The sequence below is a fragment of the Lates calcarifer genome, linkage group LG5 (assembly GCF_001640805.2).
Source record: "Lates calcarifer isolate ASB-BC8 linkage group LG5, TLL_Latcal_v3, whole genome shotgun sequence".
Classification (NCBI taxonomy): Eukaryota; Metazoa; Chordata; class Actinopteri; family Centropomidae; genus Lates; species Lates calcarifer.
The window spans coordinates 15372432-15392280 of record NC_066837.1 but is presented as its reverse complement, the minus strand read 5'-3'; the positions used below and the strand labels follow the sequence as shown (position 1 = coordinate 15392280).

The 19849-nt window shown below is 40.4% G+C and overlaps 1 protein-coding gene across 10 annotated transcripts in view; it reads right to left on the bottom strand.

Annotated features, from left to right (window-relative positions):
• Nucleotides 1-19849, bottom strand: part of camk2d2 (calcium/calmodulin-dependent protein kinase (CaM kinase) II delta 2) — a 32958-nt gene that overhangs the window by 6063 nt on the left and 7046 nt on the right. For 4 of the 10 annotated variants that reach the window (XM_051070652.1, XM_051070648.1, XM_018695807.2 and 1 more), the window contains exons 3-14: nucleotides 9340-9399; nucleotides 8204-8258; nucleotides 7801-7866; nucleotides 7165-7237; nucleotides 5412-5514; nucleotides 5149-5232; nucleotides 4794-4888; nucleotides 4200-4322; nucleotides 3894-3977; nucleotides 3690-3732; nucleotides 2459-2499; nucleotides 873-932 (exon numbers count right to left, since the gene is read on the bottom strand). In XM_051070652.1, coding sequence (XP_050926609.1) covers nucleotides 873-932; nucleotides 2459-2499; nucleotides 3690-3732; nucleotides 3894-3977; nucleotides 4200-4322; nucleotides 4794-4888; nucleotides 5149-5232; nucleotides 5412-5514; nucleotides 7165-7237; nucleotides 7801-7866; nucleotides 8204-8258; nucleotides 9340-9399 — 887 coding nt within the window. The remainder of the gene's footprint in view (nucleotides 1-872; nucleotides 933-2458; nucleotides 2500-3689; nucleotides 3733-3893; nucleotides 3978-4199; nucleotides 4323-4793; nucleotides 4889-5148; nucleotides 5233-5411; nucleotides 5515-7164; nucleotides 7238-7800; nucleotides 7867-8203; nucleotides 8259-9339; nucleotides 9400-19849) is intronic. The other 6 variants (XM_018695808.2, XM_018695810.2, XM_051070650.1 and 3 more) reach the window with 3 other exon arrangements.

Genomic DNA, 19849 nt, shown 5'->3' with positions numbered 1-19849 from the left:
AATCATCCTGACGGCAAATGGGGAGACAGAAAGCCTTTGACATCATGCAGAGCAGCAGTCATGTGGCTTGACGTAGGCAGCCAGTCAGCACACACCATGTGCAAGCCAATGAGTGACGGCCAAACCACATGGGAGCGTAGCATCACTTTGAGCCCAAGGAGCCGACAACATCACTCTCCAGCCATGCACAGACAAACTATCTGATCGACAAACTCCAAATAATCTTGTCAGGAAATTCACTTTCACATGCAACACCGAAAACAGTTAAGCGCATTACATGTAATAGGAGGAGTTCATGCATGGCATAGGTGTGTAAAGAGGAGGAGAAGAAGAGGGATTCTTGCAGAGGAAAGGGGACAAGGACCAAGGGGAGGGGGTGAGGTAGAGGTTGCCCGTAACTACAGATTTAGGATCACACTACTCATAGCCAAATCCAAACGTGTGTAAAATCTTATTGTTTCAGCCCAACATTAACATTATACAGATCCAGCGAATCCAGACTGGCCGAGCACAGTATGCCCCATGCATGCTTTGCTAATTCAGATGGATGAATGAACACATAAATCTGAATCATGAATATGTTATCTTTCATACTTAGCTGTATCAAATATGTTGGAACTGAGACATGCTGCGCAGGCACAAAAGCTTTTACACACTATTTCATTCAGGGATAGCCTAAAGTTGAACTAGACATCCATTTCACCCATGTTATCACCCATTATATGTTGTACATTCTTATACACCAGGAAGTGATCTGGCCCCCAGTGAAAGGGTGAACCTGTACCTCTTCCACAGTGGGGTGTGAGGTGGGGGAGTGGTAGAGGTTTTGCAGATGAAGGTGCAGGTGTAGGTGACGTTGTGTGTGTGTATACCAGTGCAGGGGCAGGGCCAGTGTCTTTAGGACTGGTCACTGTGTTGGCTTTGTTGTTGACCTGCAGGGGGCAGTGTAGAGGGGATATGACACATACACGCTTTTCAGACCCACACATGTGCACGCACGCATATGCACACACACACTCTGACTCCAAAGAGATCATCCCAACTCCTGTGTCCCAAAGGTCTGATGTTACCAAGTGTTACATTGTTACCGAGCAAGAAATTTGTGTACCCTCTAAAGCACACTTTGACTTAATTCAAAACTGCTAGATTTAAGAGAATATAAAAAAGGCTGTTCGTAACCATATGAGGGAGATCAGGAGACAGCTATTTAAATTCATTTTTGACCAGGAACAGGTATGAAAACATTTACTCATAGCCAACCAATAAAAACAGGAAAGTATGCTGACAGGGCCTTAGGTCTTTGCAATAAAATGTTGCAATAAATGCTCCAAGCATTTATTGAAGAACAAAAACTAGAATGGCACTCAGTAGAGTGCACACCTCCGCCAAGGCCACAATGTCAAAAAAATACTCTATCTCACAATGTCAAGGAAAGTGATAAAAAACATTCCTGAAGCTGCCTGTTTAACCAGAGCCACACTAAAATTTTATGGATTCTTCCCTGGTCCATGCCACATCCACCAAGTGATGGTGAGGGTGAAAACAGAGCCTCCTTGTTGGAAGTAGTAGCAGTTGAATTATCTAAATCCAAAACTGTGGGAAAACTATTGTTTTCAGTGAATTAATACACTGTGCTATGTTTACCAATTTCATTTATACACATAGCAATAAAGGAGATAAACACAATGTAATGATTTTCATCTGGATTCACCACTGAATTCCTCTGGTACTTTGTACATTCAGTATTTTTTACCACATATAGTAAAAACTTCATGCTATAGAAGTGTCTATGAGGACTACTCTTGACTGACTGATTAGGGGTCACATGGATGAGGGACAAACTCTCTGGAATGGATCACATACCATGACGTACTGTAGGCCAGAGTACGACCCAAACACAGTGACACTGATTCAAAGAATGTATGCAGTGGTCCAACCTCAAATTAAAACTCACCTCAATGTAAAACAGGCATACAGAATTAGTCACACAATCACACAAAACTCTCAACACACACATCAACATGTGCTACACATACACCTCTGCATCAGGCGTTAATTTCAGACTGGACCCCAAACACACAGAGAAATTTAGGACAGAGCACAACAGTGGCTCTACAGTAAAGATTAAGTGACTATGGAAAATATGAGACATGGTCTGTTAAGGAAATACAGGCATGAAGAGACACTATAGAGACCAGTATTTTAAAAAAATTGACAAAACTAGAAATATAGTAACAGACATACTGTATAATCAATGTGATCTGCTATGCCATAAAACAACTGTGAGATCAAGCTAATAAAATAACCATTGCCCACTGCTTGGAGTGACTGTCCCTGAATGATGATGTTGTTAAGTGCAAAATGCATATAATAATCCATAAGGCTTCTCTGACACTGAACGTTCCAACAGACCAATGCAAGTAACAAAGCATTTCATTCACTGTGCAAAGCCGCTCACCTTAACGCCGTCTGACTTCTTGTTCAGCAAACTCTTGGCTGCTGCAAGAGGAAAGAAAGAGACAACACTTCAGCATGAGAGCTGACAAACAGACAGGCAGAGTCCTGAGCCTGAGGCTACACTAACATGCAGCAAGCATATCAGTCAACAGTGCTTATCTTCAAACTCCAGGTGCAAATTCCAACTGCAAGATCCATAATGCAATGCAACAGATGCTCTGAATGGCATCATCATTTATGCAAGGTTGTTCTCCTACTACATACTGATTCACATGTGAAGGGCTGACGGGTGTGTGGTTGACAGAGTGTGTATTTAGCGAGTGATGAAAATGATAATCTGCCCTTCTCCAGAGGACTCACACAGCAGTCTTAAATTGACATTTGCACGCATACACATGCACTTAACCACTAGCGCCCACACATACAATCCCATCACTCCGCTCTGGCTTTTTCTCTGAAAAGAATCCAAATGCTAAGTTGCATTTCAGAACACATGCTGTATCATTGTCTAAATTTCATTCTGATCTCATATGGGCACAAGCGTGAGGTTCAATACCGCTCTGTTCAAAATACCAAACACCTCATCTTCATGCATATGTGGCTATTAGAAGAGAAAGAAAGCCTAACAAATAACAACTTATTGGTTGGGCCCAACCCCACATATTTCCCTGTCATTCCAAAAAGCTTACCTCAAATGGATACCACAATCCAAACAAAAGAAGGAAAAAAATTGAAAAAGGAAGAAGATGATGAATAGAAAGCGACACAAATGCACTGATGCATTTTATTGTAGAATGAAGAGAGAAAGCAGGCCAGTAAGACCCTGGGAAAGTAGAGATAGGTCAAAGGAAATACATGCAAAAAGGTATGACAAAATAGAGACAGGGTGGTAGAGCAACAGCTTAAGAGATGACTGTGTTTACCAATGGCATATTTGTGCTAAGGTCATCTTTGTTCTATAGAGAAACAGATTGAAGGCATTCCAAAATAGGTTAACACCTCTATTCATGTTTATCAAAGTCAAAGATTGACTACACATTTTTACCTACTTTGTAATGCCTCTGATCTGTTTCCTCATGATTAGAAGATGCATTTTTCATAGAGCACCCAACCAAACTACCTCCAATATTAAAGGCTAAGAAGGATCTCCAACCACCTACTTTGTTAAGATAAATGTTTTTAGTTATGTTTGGGAAAACCAGGTTTTAGACACTAGGCTGAGAGAGACATACCTGAGAAGTTTCTTGTGACCAGCAAAGTGGTCAATATGGCTCCCTGCAGTGATAGAAGAGAAGGAAATGATGATGGAAGGAAGGGAGGAAGGAAGAGAAAGAAATAGGAAGATTGATTATAAGGTTATAGCAAGAAAGTGGAGGGGGGTGGGGGGTGGATTGTTCTATATAAATAGAAACATGAAGGATTGCCAGAAGTCTCACCTTGAGTTTTCTCCTGGCGTTGAATTTCTTCAGGCACTCCACAGTCTCCTGCCTGTGCATCATGGAGGCTACAGTGGACCGTTGCTGCAGGAAGAAGATGAGAGGATTTGAGGATTAGGAGAGAAACAATGGGTGGCAGGAATGTATGGATGTCCATGTGTGGTCAATATGACTGTGGTGTGTTGTAAGATAATATAGCATTTAAGCAGTCTGTTACCGACAGTAGCTCATTTCAGTGTGTGGATCCTGTGCATTTGCTCTCTGTTAGGGTGTGTGTGTCTGTGTTTGTGTGTGTGTGACACATACGCAGATCCAGGGGTGTTTGAGGGCCTCTGCAGCAGTGATGCGTTTACTGGGATTGATGGTTAACATCTTGTTGATAAGATCTTTGGCCTCAGGAGTTACAGTGTCCCACTCTGGGGATGGGAACTGTGGAAAAAAAACAAAAAACACACAATGTCAAACTCATTACACATACAAAATATAGCACAGACAGGACAGACAGACAGAAAATGAATAAAACAACCATCCTCTGAAGGAAAGAGAGACAAGAGATAAAGTAAACCTGTGTATGTAAGACAATTGCAAGTGTAATCCTCTTTATTAATGCAAAAGAGAAAAAACTAAAGCATCATGCTCACGACACCAAACCATCTAAGAGGTAATGTGTGGAACAGCATGTAAGGCAGTTTGCTGCCATTTGAAAATGCCATTGCCCTACAGTAACTTTACGATGACAATAAATCTAAATCATCTGTTTCATTAGGCTGCATGTGTTGCATTAAAATGAATTTAAACTAACTATGCGGTTGTTTCATTTGTTCAAACTATATTTTTTATTTGTTTTTTTTTTTGTTTTTTTTGGTAATAGCTCTACTGTGTATGTGAGTTCACACTTACATCATAGGCCCCAGCCTTAATTTGCTGATAGAGGCGGTGCTGATCCTCATCCCAGAAGGGAGGGTAACCCACCAGCAGGATGTACAAAATTACACCTGAAGGGGGTGACATGTGAAGTTAAGCATGTAAAGAAGCAATAACAATATAGTGCAGTGCGTTACTATTTAACAACAAAATAAATTTCACTCATTTAACACTGCACAATACACTTGAAACAACATGAAGCTGCAGTGTAGGTGCAGACCACGCTTCTTCACACACCTGACCAGGTCAGAAAAAGCCTTAGACTGAGGCTTTAGCTCCAGCGTCAAGTTCATTCGAACACTTGCAGTGAGAGAATTTGAATGTTATTTACCACAGGCCCACATGTCCACTGGTTTCCCATATGGGTCTTTCCTCAGAACCTCCGGAGACAAGTAGCCCGGGGTGCCGGCAAAACCTGGAGGAGTGACATGGAGGGAGGGAGGAGATGTGGAATGGTAGGCGGGAGTGGGCAATTCAGTGACTGGGCCGATTCTCAGCTAACTAAATGAGCGATTGATTGATTGATTGACTGACTGGTTGCTTGCTTGATTGACCAACTGATTCAGGTTGCAAAATGGATGGATGAATACTCACCAAACCATGCCTGCTGGTCCCCCTGCACCTCGATAGCCAGCCCAAAGTCAGCCAACTTGACCGCCGCCCCCTTCAGCTTACTGGCCAATAGAAGGTTCTCAGGCTGGGGGGGGCGGAGTCAAACAGGTTAGAGGTGAGAGGTCACACGCTCTGGGAACAAGCCGCCCACAGACACAGATCTAAAATCAGATTAGCCAAACCAAATCCTAATCCAAACCATTAGGGGTCAACAATGCTAAACTGCTCTTAAATCAGTGTCTGAGGCAACTCCCTTTCTGCCACACAAATGACAGAGAAACAGAAATGCGCACTGGACCAAATCTCTACGTGACCACGGACATTTTTCCATGCAGGAGCTGTGGACTTGTTCCCTCAGTCTCATGGATTCTGAGAGAGTGAATTGGTTGCAGATGCGATGCATTCCTCCACAGAAGCACCAATCCACTGTTAAAATCCATGAGTGGGAACAAAGTGCACACTGCAGGGAGAAGGATACAGGGGGAAGGTGTGGTGTAACAGAAGACGTGGGTGTAAAAACGAGTGACTCGGCCACACATGGGTAACAACAAACACGCACCGTACACTAACACAGTTTAGCACAATCATAAATATATGCAAGCCCCCAGCAAGCACACGTGCACACACACACACACATGGACACAGGTGCAGAAAGGTCTTTGCTAACCTAAGGCCGGTTAGACAGTGCGCTCTGATGAATAATACATTTCCTAACATTTAGAGACTCTAAACACAGACAGCCTGTGAGCAGTCATTTTATGGCAGACATATGACTCAACAGGACACAGACACTAACTGACAACTGGACACATCTACATAATGATTTACATAATGATGAATAAATCCTCCTGATTATGAAGCATCTGAAAACTTCACTTCATTCATCACTTCAGCAAAGAACATCTCCCCTTATGAAGCAGACAGATTGGAAATCTCATGAACCATCATGGGTTACTTCTGATTTTTTTCCCCCCTGTACAATTATATGCTCACAATCCATTTGAACATATTCAAGAGAGCTTTCTTGCATTCTCTTCCCTCTTTCCTCCACATAAAAACACTCTCAGGAGCTTATGAGAATACAGACTACCATTAGAATATTCATGACCATGGAAAATCTTTCACATCTCAACATAATTTTTATATAATTATGCAAATGGTGATCATTCCTGATGTTCTGGCTTGTGATCATGCCTATTCCTGTCACTGTAGCGTTATACTCACAGTATTACACATGCACACGCAAACACACACAAAGATGCTAGCATGCTGTCTGCAACACAGCGGTAGTATTAAAAGAGGATCTTTATCCTTGACATTGGCAGGACGAATGCTGAACCAAGAATATCGACTAGCTCAACAAGGATCTAATGTAACTATAGAGGAGGGCAGAATGTAGGACAAGACCTTAGGTATGTGTGATTTGGTTTGAATTCTAATCCTGCAAACCAGTACTGGAGCAAATGTCAAAGTTGAGGTCAAGGTCAAATCAGCTTTATAAACTGCCCAAAGCTTATAGAGCCTCTATAAGGATAATGGAAGAATGTAACAACACAAAAGAAATCTCTGTAATGGTATGATGTCTCTTCTCACAACCAGCTTTTTTCCATCAAACAAATTATCAAAGAGGCAAAACTTAACGATCCAAAGGTAAGGACTGTTAGGAAAATATTGCCATCTGTTGTACAGACACAGGACTAAACAGAGCTGCACCCGTGGCTGTGGTGATACAAACCTTCAGATCCCTGTGGACGATCCCATTAACATGGCAGTGATGGACACTCTCCAGGATCTGCTGTATGCAGTGGCTGAGGGCAGGAGAGTAATGAGTGAGCGCAGGATTGTGATGGAACAAATGGAGAGACAGAGGCAAAAGATAAAGAGAGAGGGAAAAAGAAAAGATGGGGGAAATTAATTGAGTGGATGAAAAGAGGAAACAGTCTCATAACAATGTATCATATGTTCTTGTCATTAGACCTCTTATGGGTGATACTGTTTTTACGATGGAAGACATGAAGTCACATGACAGCAAGTCATTTTTCACAAGATATAAGGTATTACACTGTATAGACAAACCAAGGCTCTATACAAGGTCTATGACAAGAAAACACACACACACTCACTCCCTTTCTGGTAATGTAACGTAGGCTTAGTATGATTAATGCTTCAGGCTATACGTCATTAATCACCTTTATAAATAACTCTAGGAGACAAGGCAGCTGCATCACACCTCTGAGACGGCCATATGTGAAATTCACAAATATATACACACACGTATTGTATATAGGTTCACACAGATGTACTCTCCAGTAACAGACAGGGATGCATAATGGCTGCTGTGCTCAGCAGTGTGTGTGCTGGTGTGTGTTACCTGGCATCAGCCTCACTGTAGTACTCCCTGGCTACAATGTCCTCGAATAGCTCTCCCCCTGTCACCCTGGGGAAACAGAGATCATAGAAAGAATTTGATTCTCTTTGATTGCATACTGCATTAGATGTTTCCTGGGAACCAGTTTGCATATTAGTTAAGTATTTACTAGGAAATATATTACTAAGGTTCTCTTAGTGGGAAGTTCCTGAGAACTGAGAACAACTCTTCATAAACTTGATGACGGATTAAAACCTAAAGGCATTTCTGTACACAGGGTTAGGATTAGGGTTAGGGAGAGTAAAACAAGAGAGAGCATGTGAAATTGCAAGAGAGAGCATGCGAAATTGCTAGGTTGGTGGTTACAATTACACTGAGAATATTTGTGTGAGAGGCTCTTACTCACAGATCAAATACCAGATAGTGGAAACCCTCCTCTGATATGCTGTCATGGAGTCGTACTGTAGAGGAGATTTGAAAATAACACAAAAACACAGGACAGAGAAAGGAAAAGAGACAGAATAAAAAGAAAACAAAGAGAGAGAGAGAGACAACTGTCAATACTAAAAGCAATATTCATCATTTACAGCTTCCTTTGTTTTACTCTGTGTCAGACAAGCTGCTAGTTGTAAGGTGTATAAGAGATGCAGTGGTAATATGCAAAGTATACAACAGTGTGAAGGGCTAAGTCTGCAATGTATTTTACCTCTACTTAATATGATGACACATGCTGTTAGTATTATATGAACCAACATGTTATGCTGCTTTTAAAACTATGACTTTGGATTTAAAGTAAATCCAGTGTTAAAATGTTTAATATGAGGAAATACACTCTGTGAATTGCTTCCACTTTGGTCCTTGCGGCAGTGCTGAAATTGCTACTGTGTTAATCTGAGGTATTAACATACACAGGACTTTGTATTGACATTGGGAAGTCAATAATGCCCCCAAAGCCCAATAAGCATTTGGTTCTTGATACTGTAGAAGACTTGTCCTATATAATTTCTTTGTAATACCTCCAATACATCATTCTCCCTTTATTAATACAGTTTTTAAGATTTAAGACTTTGTAAGAGTAGAGCAAAGGTCATGAAAAATGATTGGAATCGCGGCTGTGATGCAGAACTGATTTGAGAAATCAGAAGTAATGACAGCAAAGAGAAAGAAAGAACATGAGTGTGAATAGAACAAAGGAGGAGAGACAGGTTCTATCACAGGTATAATGAGGAGGAAAGAGTGTAAAGGGTCAGTGGTTTAGAGAGAGGGTGTGGGGCTCCCGTGTCTCTCTGATGACGCAGCTGGGAGAGCACACAGATACATCATCATTAGATACCTGCATGTACACACACACACACACACACACACACACACACACACACACATACACACACTTGGTTTCTCTCTCTTGCTCTCTCATAACCGTGTCTAGAAGATGAATAGCCATAGCAGGAATCACCAGAGACCTGAACAAAATATGTGTGTTTTCGTTTGTATCAGTGTTCTTGCGTGTGCATATTTTGAGATCGAGGACTCGCAGCTCACCAATGTTGGGGTGCTTCAGTAGACGGCAAATCCTCGCCTCTCTCTCCAGCTTTTGATGATCTGGAAAAAAAAAAAAACAGAGGAGAGGCAAACACAGAGAAACAGAGGCAGGTTATTTTTAATACTCTTCATTATTCTCCTCTATGATTGGCTTTCTGAATCATCTAACATGAAGTTGGCTGCAGGTTAGTTTTGACTCAGAGGAGGACACAGCACAGTGTTTGGGTATTGTTGTCTGCGTCAGTGTGTGTGTTTCTGTACCTGACATTCACGCTATACTGTATGTGTGTATGTGTGTGTATTGTGCCTGTGTGTTGGCTTCATGTCAGCCCTGGTCTTTTCCTTATCAGAACTGAAATGCTTGACAAAAATAATGTGACCTGATATGTAATTGGTTATGTGCCACAAACAGGCAGGCAACAGTGAAAAGCAAACACAGTAAGCAGCCACAGTGGGTTTGTGGTCACCTTCAGTGTCAGGCTCAATATGAGCTCCTGCTGCCCTGAGGACTAAATAAATTCACAAGGGCACTTATTAAATTAATTTTCACATATTCAAAAGCTAAAAAAAGCCCAAACTGAATATAATAATCAATACACTTTTCTTGCTATTAATATTATCTTGTTCACTTATTTGAAAATATATATCAAATTATACATCAAGAACCTGGACAGTTGAAATCAATATCCCCAAATTAATGTAAATATAATATGGCAAATGTATACAAAATCACATCAACTTGATGTTCAATGCACTGAACTGCATTTTAATTATGTATAACTTTTTTTGTTTTGATTCCCCCAATTTTGTGAACTGAACACAACACTGTGTCTTCATGGAGAGAAAGACAGGAAAACAGGTACTGGGGTTACTGTACTCCTGTAATGTGACCACAGAGAGACTGGTCACATGCCCAGACAGCATCTCACATCTTTTCTCTGAAGAGCAGAATGATCTTATCTGATTTTGGGAACAAGTAGTGACATTAAAATCCCCCCCTCTTTCTTGCTCATCAGAGGAAACCAGAGTCCAGTAACAACTGAGTCAGAGCAGCAGTCGTTATAATGAGTGATGCTGTACGGTGTTGGGGCGACCCATTTCGGCTTTGCCTCGGGACAGAGAGAGCACGAGAGAGAGACGGAGGGAGAGAAAGAAGAGCAGAGGGTTCTAGTTTTTTTTTTTTTTCCAAATAAAATAGGACGCCTATTTTTCACTCTCATCCTCATGTTCTTCCTCTGCTCCTCTTGATGCTATGGAAACTGTGGAGTCAGTGCAGCTCGCAGGCAAGACCAACAAAGAACACCAGTCAGCTTGTTCCCATTATAGGTATCTGCTTGTATGTGCTGGTGTAGTACATCTATAGGAAGGGACCGGCAAACACTCAGACAAACTTAGGGCGCCAGCGTACTTTAAAAGAAATGGAACTTGGCGTGCTCTCAAACGCTCTGTATAAATGCCAGTACAGTATGTGTACTGTGACTGAAGGACTGTACGTGCACACCAGAGGGTGGAGTTTATCAGTCGCAGTTAAAGAGATGAAGCCAGAATAAAATCCCAACAGTGAAATGCAAAACAAATAAGGCACGAGCTGTGGGTTGCACTACAGTTAAAGCTAAAAATACTGAAGGAAGCAGTTTATTTAAAACCTGCCCTGGTACAGTTAGATACAAGCACAAAAAACAGAAAAAACATGTCATGTTCATTCTCTAAACCATGGACAAAGTGATGGATATGCGACAGTCAGTTTGATGATCTTTCAATAAGTTGTCACTTTTTTAAAAAAATCACATAATTTTGGCAGGGGTGATGAAAAAAGACTGCGAAAACTTCTGACAAAAGACCTCCACGCGCTGCTACAAAACGGACCCCGATGCAGCTCTTTTGTGTGGTCACAAGTCCGCCATATTGCCTGCGAGAGCACGCCAGTTTGGATTTTGTTTGAAGTATACTGCCAGCTTTAGAGACAAGCACAACAGCAGAGAGGCAGACGGGCATCCTGACAGGCAGAGCCAGAAACAAGGGCAGCTCAGCCATTATTTCATGATTAGCAAGACCCTCTGAGCAAGGTCACTAATCTCTCCATCTCTGCCTCAGTCTTACCATGTTACTGGATGGAACATAAATCCCTTTGCTTCCCTCTGTCTGACACACAAACTTTGTAATTTCTTTTGCTACTTTAAAAGATGAATTTATTAACACAAACTTCCCATTTTCTTAATCTGGTACTTTATGTCACTTAAAAATTTTTGTTTTTGTTTTTACATGCATCAAGTTACATGCTGCATTGGTCTTACAGTGGTTCTGCTGTGTATGTTTGTAGGGGATATAAATGACTTATTTTTACATTTCTCAAGTGTCATGTCATATTTCCCATTGTAGCATCAGTCTGATATAAGTTGTGTAAAGTAGTATTATAAAATGTTTGTAATACAAAATGTTTGTATTTCATGAGCATCATTAATAAACCATTTTCTATTGCAAACTTTTATCACATTTGTCAATCACAGATCATTTTGAAAATGTGGATCAAAATGCTATATTATAGTAGAAGCTGTTTGGTAATACTCAAAAATTTGATTTAACCTGTTGTCTTTTTGATATGCTGCATTTTCTGTAGCACAGTATTTGTGAGTGTAACACAATAGTGTACTGTTTTAGACCTATATTAGAAATACAATAAAATAAATACTTCATGAGAAAATAGTCTCTCCTTGAAGCAATTAAGTCACCATTGCAAACACTGATTTAAAGGTACATACAATGGCTGGTCATGTTATGTTGGCTGTATTCTTCACTGTACTGTAACTAACTGAATACTGTAAATGTCTGATTCCCTCACCCCCTCTCTCCATCATTTTCCACCTCCACTTTTCTTTCACTCTCTCACTTCTCTCCCTTGCTCTCCCTCCTCCACAGGTAGTCCACCTCACAGCCGGCTGGACATCTGTTGTCTAGCAACTCCTGCACCAATCAGAGCGTCAGGCCTCTCCTCTCCTCTGCAGTGGAACCAGCCTTGCATGCAAATGGCCGACATCGAGAGTTCACACGCAACTATCAAACTCTACAGAACTACAGACAGGAAAGCACAAGTAACTAATCCTGTAGGAGCAGGCACACATTAAAAAAAAAAGAAATGTCATTTCAGTCCCCTCTGGAACATCAAACCATTTAATCCTTAACACACCGGGCACTTACTGTGGATGTGCATTAGGATGAGTGGGAGAGGGAACTTCTGTACTTCAACAGTTAAGTACCAAGATGCTTACGTGTAAGCCTAAAAGGAGAACTCAGAGTATACTACAACAAATACCAAAACCAATCAAAATGTTTGCCTGTATTTAATGCTTTTGTTTAGATTATGTGTGGCATTAAAATAGAACCTCTTTCAATTGCAATCACAAGATGCGTTTGACATGATGTTTGAACCACAACAAAGATGATGCAGTTGTTGTGAAAGACAAAAAAAGGGGAAATGTGAATCTACTGGGTATATGTGTGCTTTAATGAGTAAAAATACAATAGTGCTGTGAAAAAAATAGAGCAGTTGTTGAAAAGATGTCAGCAGCTATATGTATTTTTTAATGCTGTGTGCTCAGGTTTAAGTATTATTGTTTCATAGCAAGAAGGGTGCTGGGTTTGTCCTGGTCCTTCTCTCTGTGGAGTTTGTGTGTTCTCCCTGCGTTAATGCGGTTTTGCTTTGTGTGTTGTGCTACTTTTACAAACTTGTAAGACATGCCAGTCAAGTGGATTGGACCACAAAAGGACCTATAGGTGTGAGTGAAGGTGTGATCGTCTGTATGTTAGCCTGACAGCACATTCCTTTTCTAATAGACGAGGAAATCACATTTTACACGTGAACAAACTTCTGCTGCAGTCAACTTTGAAATCTGCCTGACTCTCTAAAAGTCTCAAACTGACAACAATGAGTGTGACTGACTGATAAACATGCTTTACAATACTTTAATGTATCTGTATGTGTGTGTTTGTGTGTGTGTACACTAGTGAGAGGCGTTCTGCTTACAAGGTTAAAACTGACAGCAGCATTTCTATATAATGTAATTGTGCAGACAAATGTGGAGCTTCGCCAGTCAGCTCTTATCATTCAGGACTGTCTGGACCCTTCTGGCCTGTTCTAAGCTGCTTTTCTGAAAGCTGTCTGTATGTATGTACTCAGTCTAGCAGTGTATGAATTACTATTCATAAATAAAATAAGACCATGATTGTTGGTTACTTCATTTACAAGTGACTTTCTAGTTACTTTTTTGATGTTAGCAAATGTTATGGATGTTTGCTTTTAACCTGCTGTGGTGCAAAAAAAAAGAGAGAAGAGGAAAAAAGAATAAAAAAGAATCTCTATTAGCACTGGTTAAGGGCAAGCCATCCTCCTCTTTAATGCCAAAAAATATTTGTGCCATAGAACAACCTAGTGCTATGAAATCTTACTTTAAGAAACACTGTAAGATGCAGTGCAGTAGCCACAAGAAGCTTTAAGTGTTTTAGCGATGGTCTTGTTTGTTTATGGCAATCACAAAACTGTCTCAAAAGTTTCTGCAGTCATGATATATTGCCTTATTGTAGATACCACACATTTAAAATATTCTAAAAGATCAACACACATCTCTCATTCCAGTCTACTTGAATGTGGAATTAACAGAGTAGTACAGAGACACTTGTGTGCTTTATCTCTGTCAGCTGCTTTGCACACTGACCTCTTGCATTTGTCATGTCATAAACCATCTTGTCTTAAACAATCTATTTCTTGGCGTCAGCATTCCAAGTATGTAGCCTCTGTGCTGCCCAGATTAGGCTTTAACACTTCGAACCATATTTAGGACAGTCCACTAGTCATTTATGTCTATATTAGTAAGTCAGCCAGCTGTCATGCATTACTAAAGACAGTTCTACAGACATTCTGTAGAAATTCTAGACAGTTAGGATTTACATCTTTCTATGTAATTTTTCAGGAAAGAGTTCCTGGTTTTTAAACATGTAAGTTGTGAGTAATTATGACCGCATTTCTTTGTTAATAACTATACATATTGGTTCTCTTTTTTATCCCGCAATCGGGATCCAAAAGCTGCTGAACACAGTGTATTGTGTAATATATCATGTATTTACCAAGAAAAGACATACATACTGTGTAATAAAGTCAGGCAATGAATGATTAAAAAGCAAACATTTAGGTCCTCTGCTGAAGAATGTTTGTTTAAGGATGGTAATTCTTTACTGTATAACTATAAATATCACAATGAAAAGCCCCCAAAAAAATTAATAGTCTGCAATGGACACAGATGTATGCCACTTAGTACATTTTATCGTTTGTTTCTGGTTATTTTGTTTGACTTGAATCATCCTACCATCCTGCCCTTCCCTTTCATTTATATGGGTAAAACCCAAATCAAGGATGGATTTGTTGTTATCTACTGTAATGTATTATTATCCAACAACTTTGGTCTTATATCTGTTGTTATTTTGTGGTGTTACTCTCTTTTTTAATATACCCTGAAGTCAGAAAGGCATTTTCCCCTTACTCTAAAAGAAAATCATTCCAGGTCCAGACACCTGTTTGCTTCCACTTCAGAGTGACATATTGAAAAGTTGCTAACAAATTGTCTTTAAACTGCAAATCATTGCCAACACAAGACAAATTCCAAAAATTCCAAAGCCAACACCAGCAAACCCGCACCTATATTTCCCTCTCTGTCTGTCTCCACTGCTGCTTTCTCTTCCCGTTTCTGATGTGTCGCGTCTGCAACCGCACTGCAGCAGAGTGTAGTGCTCTGTGTGTATGTGTGTGTTTTCTTTGCCTTTTTGTAGCCTAACATCCTGTAAGTCCATCAAAATAAGAGACAGGGACAGAAGTAGAGACAGAACAAACACCTGATGGAGAATGGTGGACAAATACACACAAAAAAGGAGAGCCAGACAAAGAGTATGGCGCATGTGTGAAGAAAGTAAAATGTGCTTTCCCTGCCTTTTGTATCCTCACTCTGTTTGACCAACTTATTGTGGTCATCAGATTTCCATCCTCTTTCGTAAACTGGGTCCACATAATATTGCCTAACACAGTTTCACTGAAATCTAAAATTCACTCAGACACACACACACACACACACACCCCACACACACTAAAGAAAGAACAAAATGGGTTTTTGGCCCCATGCTGATATCATGACAGACATGTCACACACACACACACACACACAAAAAACAGTTTTCTTCTTCTTGTCTCTTTTCTTCTTCTTCAAAAACATTACTCACTGGTTTAAATATATGGACAAATACATCACTGGGTTTATGTAACTGGATTTGGTATTAGTTTTTCCAGGCAAGACATGTAGACCTGCACTAAATGTCTTTACCATTGACTTTTTTATTCAATGGTGGGTTAATTAACTGGGTAGTAATGGCAGTGTGACCTGAATGCTACAGAGTAACCACAGGAACATTTAGCTCCATTTAATGTGAAAAGGGTTACTATAGGAAAAATGAACAGAAAGGTTAGATGTGTTTTATTTTTGTGTACCAGAGCTGTAAAGTCATGTTACTTATCTGTTAAAAAATGTATTGAACAGAGGGAATAAAACCTAAGGAGGTACTCCACGTTAAATTATTTTATTTGTGATGTAGCCACAGAGATTCTTGCAGCTGTATAAAAAACACTTTTGCAAGTCAGTGATACAAAATGTGTTAGCAGTTGATGTGCCAAGTATAAAAAGCAGCACACTGGCTGATCTAGTCATGATATACTGACAGTCATCAACCAAGCTAATACCAAAACATGTACTCAGTTTTACATCACTGTAAATGACTGTAAATGTAATACCTATGGATGTTTTCACTGTTGGTCAGACAAGAGGAGCAGTTTGAAAACATCCTGTGGGAACTTGTGATGGGCATAAGTCCATTAATCCCTTTAAACAATCAATAATATAATCGATAATGAAAATAAACCTCGGTTGAGGTCCAAACCAATACACACACACACACACACACACACACAAATTCACCCACTACACACGCTGCAACAGAGTGCTGGAATTGCTCTGCTTCAATTTAATTAAGAAGTTTAATTAAAAAGATGTAGTGGGGTGAATGTAACATCCTCTGTGGCCAGCGGCTAAGTAGTCCTCCACCATACGTTTCCATTCTACCCCCCGCAGAACCCAGGGGGGTCTAATGAAACCATCCAGGACACTGAGACACCGTCACCCTCCGCTGGTTCCCAACAGAGGAAGAATTATGAGACTGATAACTTCCTCGCTTTCCCCTCTGAGGAGAAACAAAAAGGTGGCTGGTGTCAGAGATAAAACTGCCCCTGGAGTATTGCTGGGAGTCTCATAACATACAGTAATAACTGCCTTTATCTTATCCAGTGTAATGCAGACACACATATTAGGCTAATATGTAAAAGTGGCCTAATCTGAGAGACATCCTGACAAGGAGAGACTTAACAACAGAAAGACACAGACATAAATTCACATTTCTAATCACATATATTGAAATATGAGCTGCAGATCTACATGCAGCAATGAAGCCCTGCTCTGCAAGGGATCTTTTGTTATGTTTATGGATACAGTTTACAGTATGTGGTGTTGCCACATGTAGCCAAAGTCTAGCACTGACAGCACTAAGTACCAAAATACTGTTGCTATAATCACAGTACGCACAAATGTTCTTAAGAATATCATGTATGCTATTTATAAAAACAGTGAAAATTCTCCCCTAACATAATAAAGAGAGAAATCACTAGATCGCAAACAATGTAGCTCCCTGGTTACCACAAAACCTGCATAGCAACCAGCAAGGTTTTATCTGTAAGGAAGGCAAATACATTGCTTAATATAACTACCTATGTGACTACACACACATGAAAGTCTGCAAACAGCAAATGGGAGGCAACACTCAAAAACACACCACTGTTTTTCCTAATACTTAAAGGCAAACACCACCTTGTCTACATCTACTTGCTAACTCTTCCTTTACCTGTAATGCCATCCATCAAGCCTCTGGAGAATGTGCCTGAACTTTCCATCTAACTCTTTCTTTTACATAAAGGTGGGGAAGGCATTAGTGTAATAAGAGCAGGATGTTGCAGCAACACCGCATTCTACGCCTGTGCTGCAGTTGCCTTTGTCAGAGGAAAATGGTATCTCTACCTCTTCTGCTTCTGATTTTGGTCTGCAAGATCTGGAGTATCAGAGCAAATTTGGGTGTGTGGAAAGAGGAACTTGTGGAGTAGTACTGACAACAAAATCTGATATTTCTAATCGATGGTTTTGAAATTGAAAACTTTGAGGCAGCAGTTTAGGTGCATCTAACAGTCTCCGTCAGTTAAAAAAATGGAACACATATTATTATTGTGTTTAATGTGGATTCCACTTCACGTGCTCATACTTTTGATATAGTTCTTGTGGAAAAATAAAATGCACGTACACTTTGTCTACGGACCTTTCAACAAACAATGATCTTTTTTCATTTTTGAAAGCAGCGTTATCAGTGGCCTCTGTCTAACAATTAAGTTCTCAATGTTTTCCTTCTATCTCCATTGAACAAGTTTGGTAAAGACTTTAAGCCATGAATTGTAAACACTCGACGAGGGACTTAGGATGTCCATTATGAAACTCAGACTGGTTCTACTGCCAGGAAGTCAGAGGTGAGGTGAGGAAAAAAGGAAGAGGAAGGGAGGACACAGCAGGAGAAGATTGTTAGGAGGGAAAGGTTAAATCAAGCGGATCGAAAAGAAAAAAAAACACAGTTTGATAATGACATACAATAGGCGGAGTGAAAAAAAGTAAGTGAGAGAGAAAGAGGTGGGAGAAGACAGAGGCAGATGCACTACTCTGTAATTAAGAATGCCCTCGCTTTCTGCAGAGTCCATTACCCCTGTTAGTCATCCTGAAGCTTCTTTCCGGGCTGAACAATCAATCGTTTTTATATCGAAGTCCTGACATTTAAAAAATGCAAGAGCTGCAATTTTGATTATAGCTTACATTATTAACAATGTTTTAAGAGCTGAAAGTTTTATCTGGTGACTGCTGATTTTGCTGTCCAAAACTTTCACCAGAAATGTCAGTGATATAGAGTGGACTGTCTTTCAAAAAGAGTGGTTAGTCTTCCTCTAGGTAAACAATGTAGATTATTATGTCGCGTCATTTTCAGGCAGCTACTTAATGGCTAGGGGACTGGCTATAAATGGCAAAAATCTCCCAGTCAAACCTTTAAACACTTCATATCATTGTCTCAGGCCAGCTTGTTTTTGTCTGTAAAGCATCAGGTGTTGGTTGAAGGCTCATTCCTGACCTTAAAAATAGTAGTTATATATATATAGCTTTCAGTTACCTCTAATGGTGTCACATCCAGGTCATGTCTTTCTTGCATTCCCCATCCTTTTGTGTCATTTCCTGTTTTATTGTGATAGACTCACCTTTGTCTCTTGTTCCAGGTCCCTTGACTTCCTGCCCTTGTGTTCTCCCCGCCTATGTGATCACTTGCCCCCGCCCTAATGTGTTGCACCTGTGTCTAATTGTCTTCCCTGTCTACTAGTATATAAGCCCCCCTCTCACTCCCTTTTGTGTCAGTTTGTCTTGTGTCTGTGTACCAGTGGTCCAGCCTTTTTCTTGTGCATTTTGCATTCCTGGTGTTTTGACTGCTTCTTGTGTTTTTTGACCTGAGTTTGCCTGCCTGAACTCTTGTTCTTGTATGAGAACTGCTATTAAACACTCTCCTTGTTCCTGTACACCTGTTTCTGGGCTGTGCTTTTGGATCCAACCAGTTTGGCGTTACAAATGACCTTTATCAGTGAATGGAGTTTGCTCAGTTGTCATGGAGATGGTTCGGCTGTCATCATGTGTCCTAAGCACGAAGCACTTGACAACTGAACAAACTCTGTCTGCTGGAGAGGATGGATTGAGATGTTGCTGACAGATTTGGAAAAAATCTAGAAAGAAGATTTGATTTAAGAGATTTTTGATCATCTTGAACAATCTCAGATGTAATGTAATATCTTACTAAATGTGAGCTAATTTGAACAGTTTTTCTACAGAGAAACCACTGTTTTCTTACCCAGTGACTCTTCTCTACAGCTGACTAATTTGAAAAGGAGAGGGGAGGACTGGTTCCTCATCATTTCACCTGATTCTTTCTGAATCTAGATTACTGGTTAGAAAAATCACAATCACGTATTTTCCCCTAGGTTTCATAGATAGATACAATAGAAACAAACACCCCTGCTACAATATCAGGCACAGTCCCATGTGTTATATACCCTCTGTGCACCGGCACTCTGGTTGACAAGACAAGTGAGCACCGACTGAAACCAAAAACCTTCAAAAATTGAATATTTTCAATACTGTGTGTGTGTGGGAGAGAGAGAGATAAAGGGAGAGAGAGAGAGAGAGACACCCAGAGTGAGAGAATGACCAACATTTATTTTTAGCCCCCAAGTACCCAGTGAGTCATGTGATCCCCCCCTTCTTCCCACTGATCCCTCCTGCCGTTTCTCTGTCTC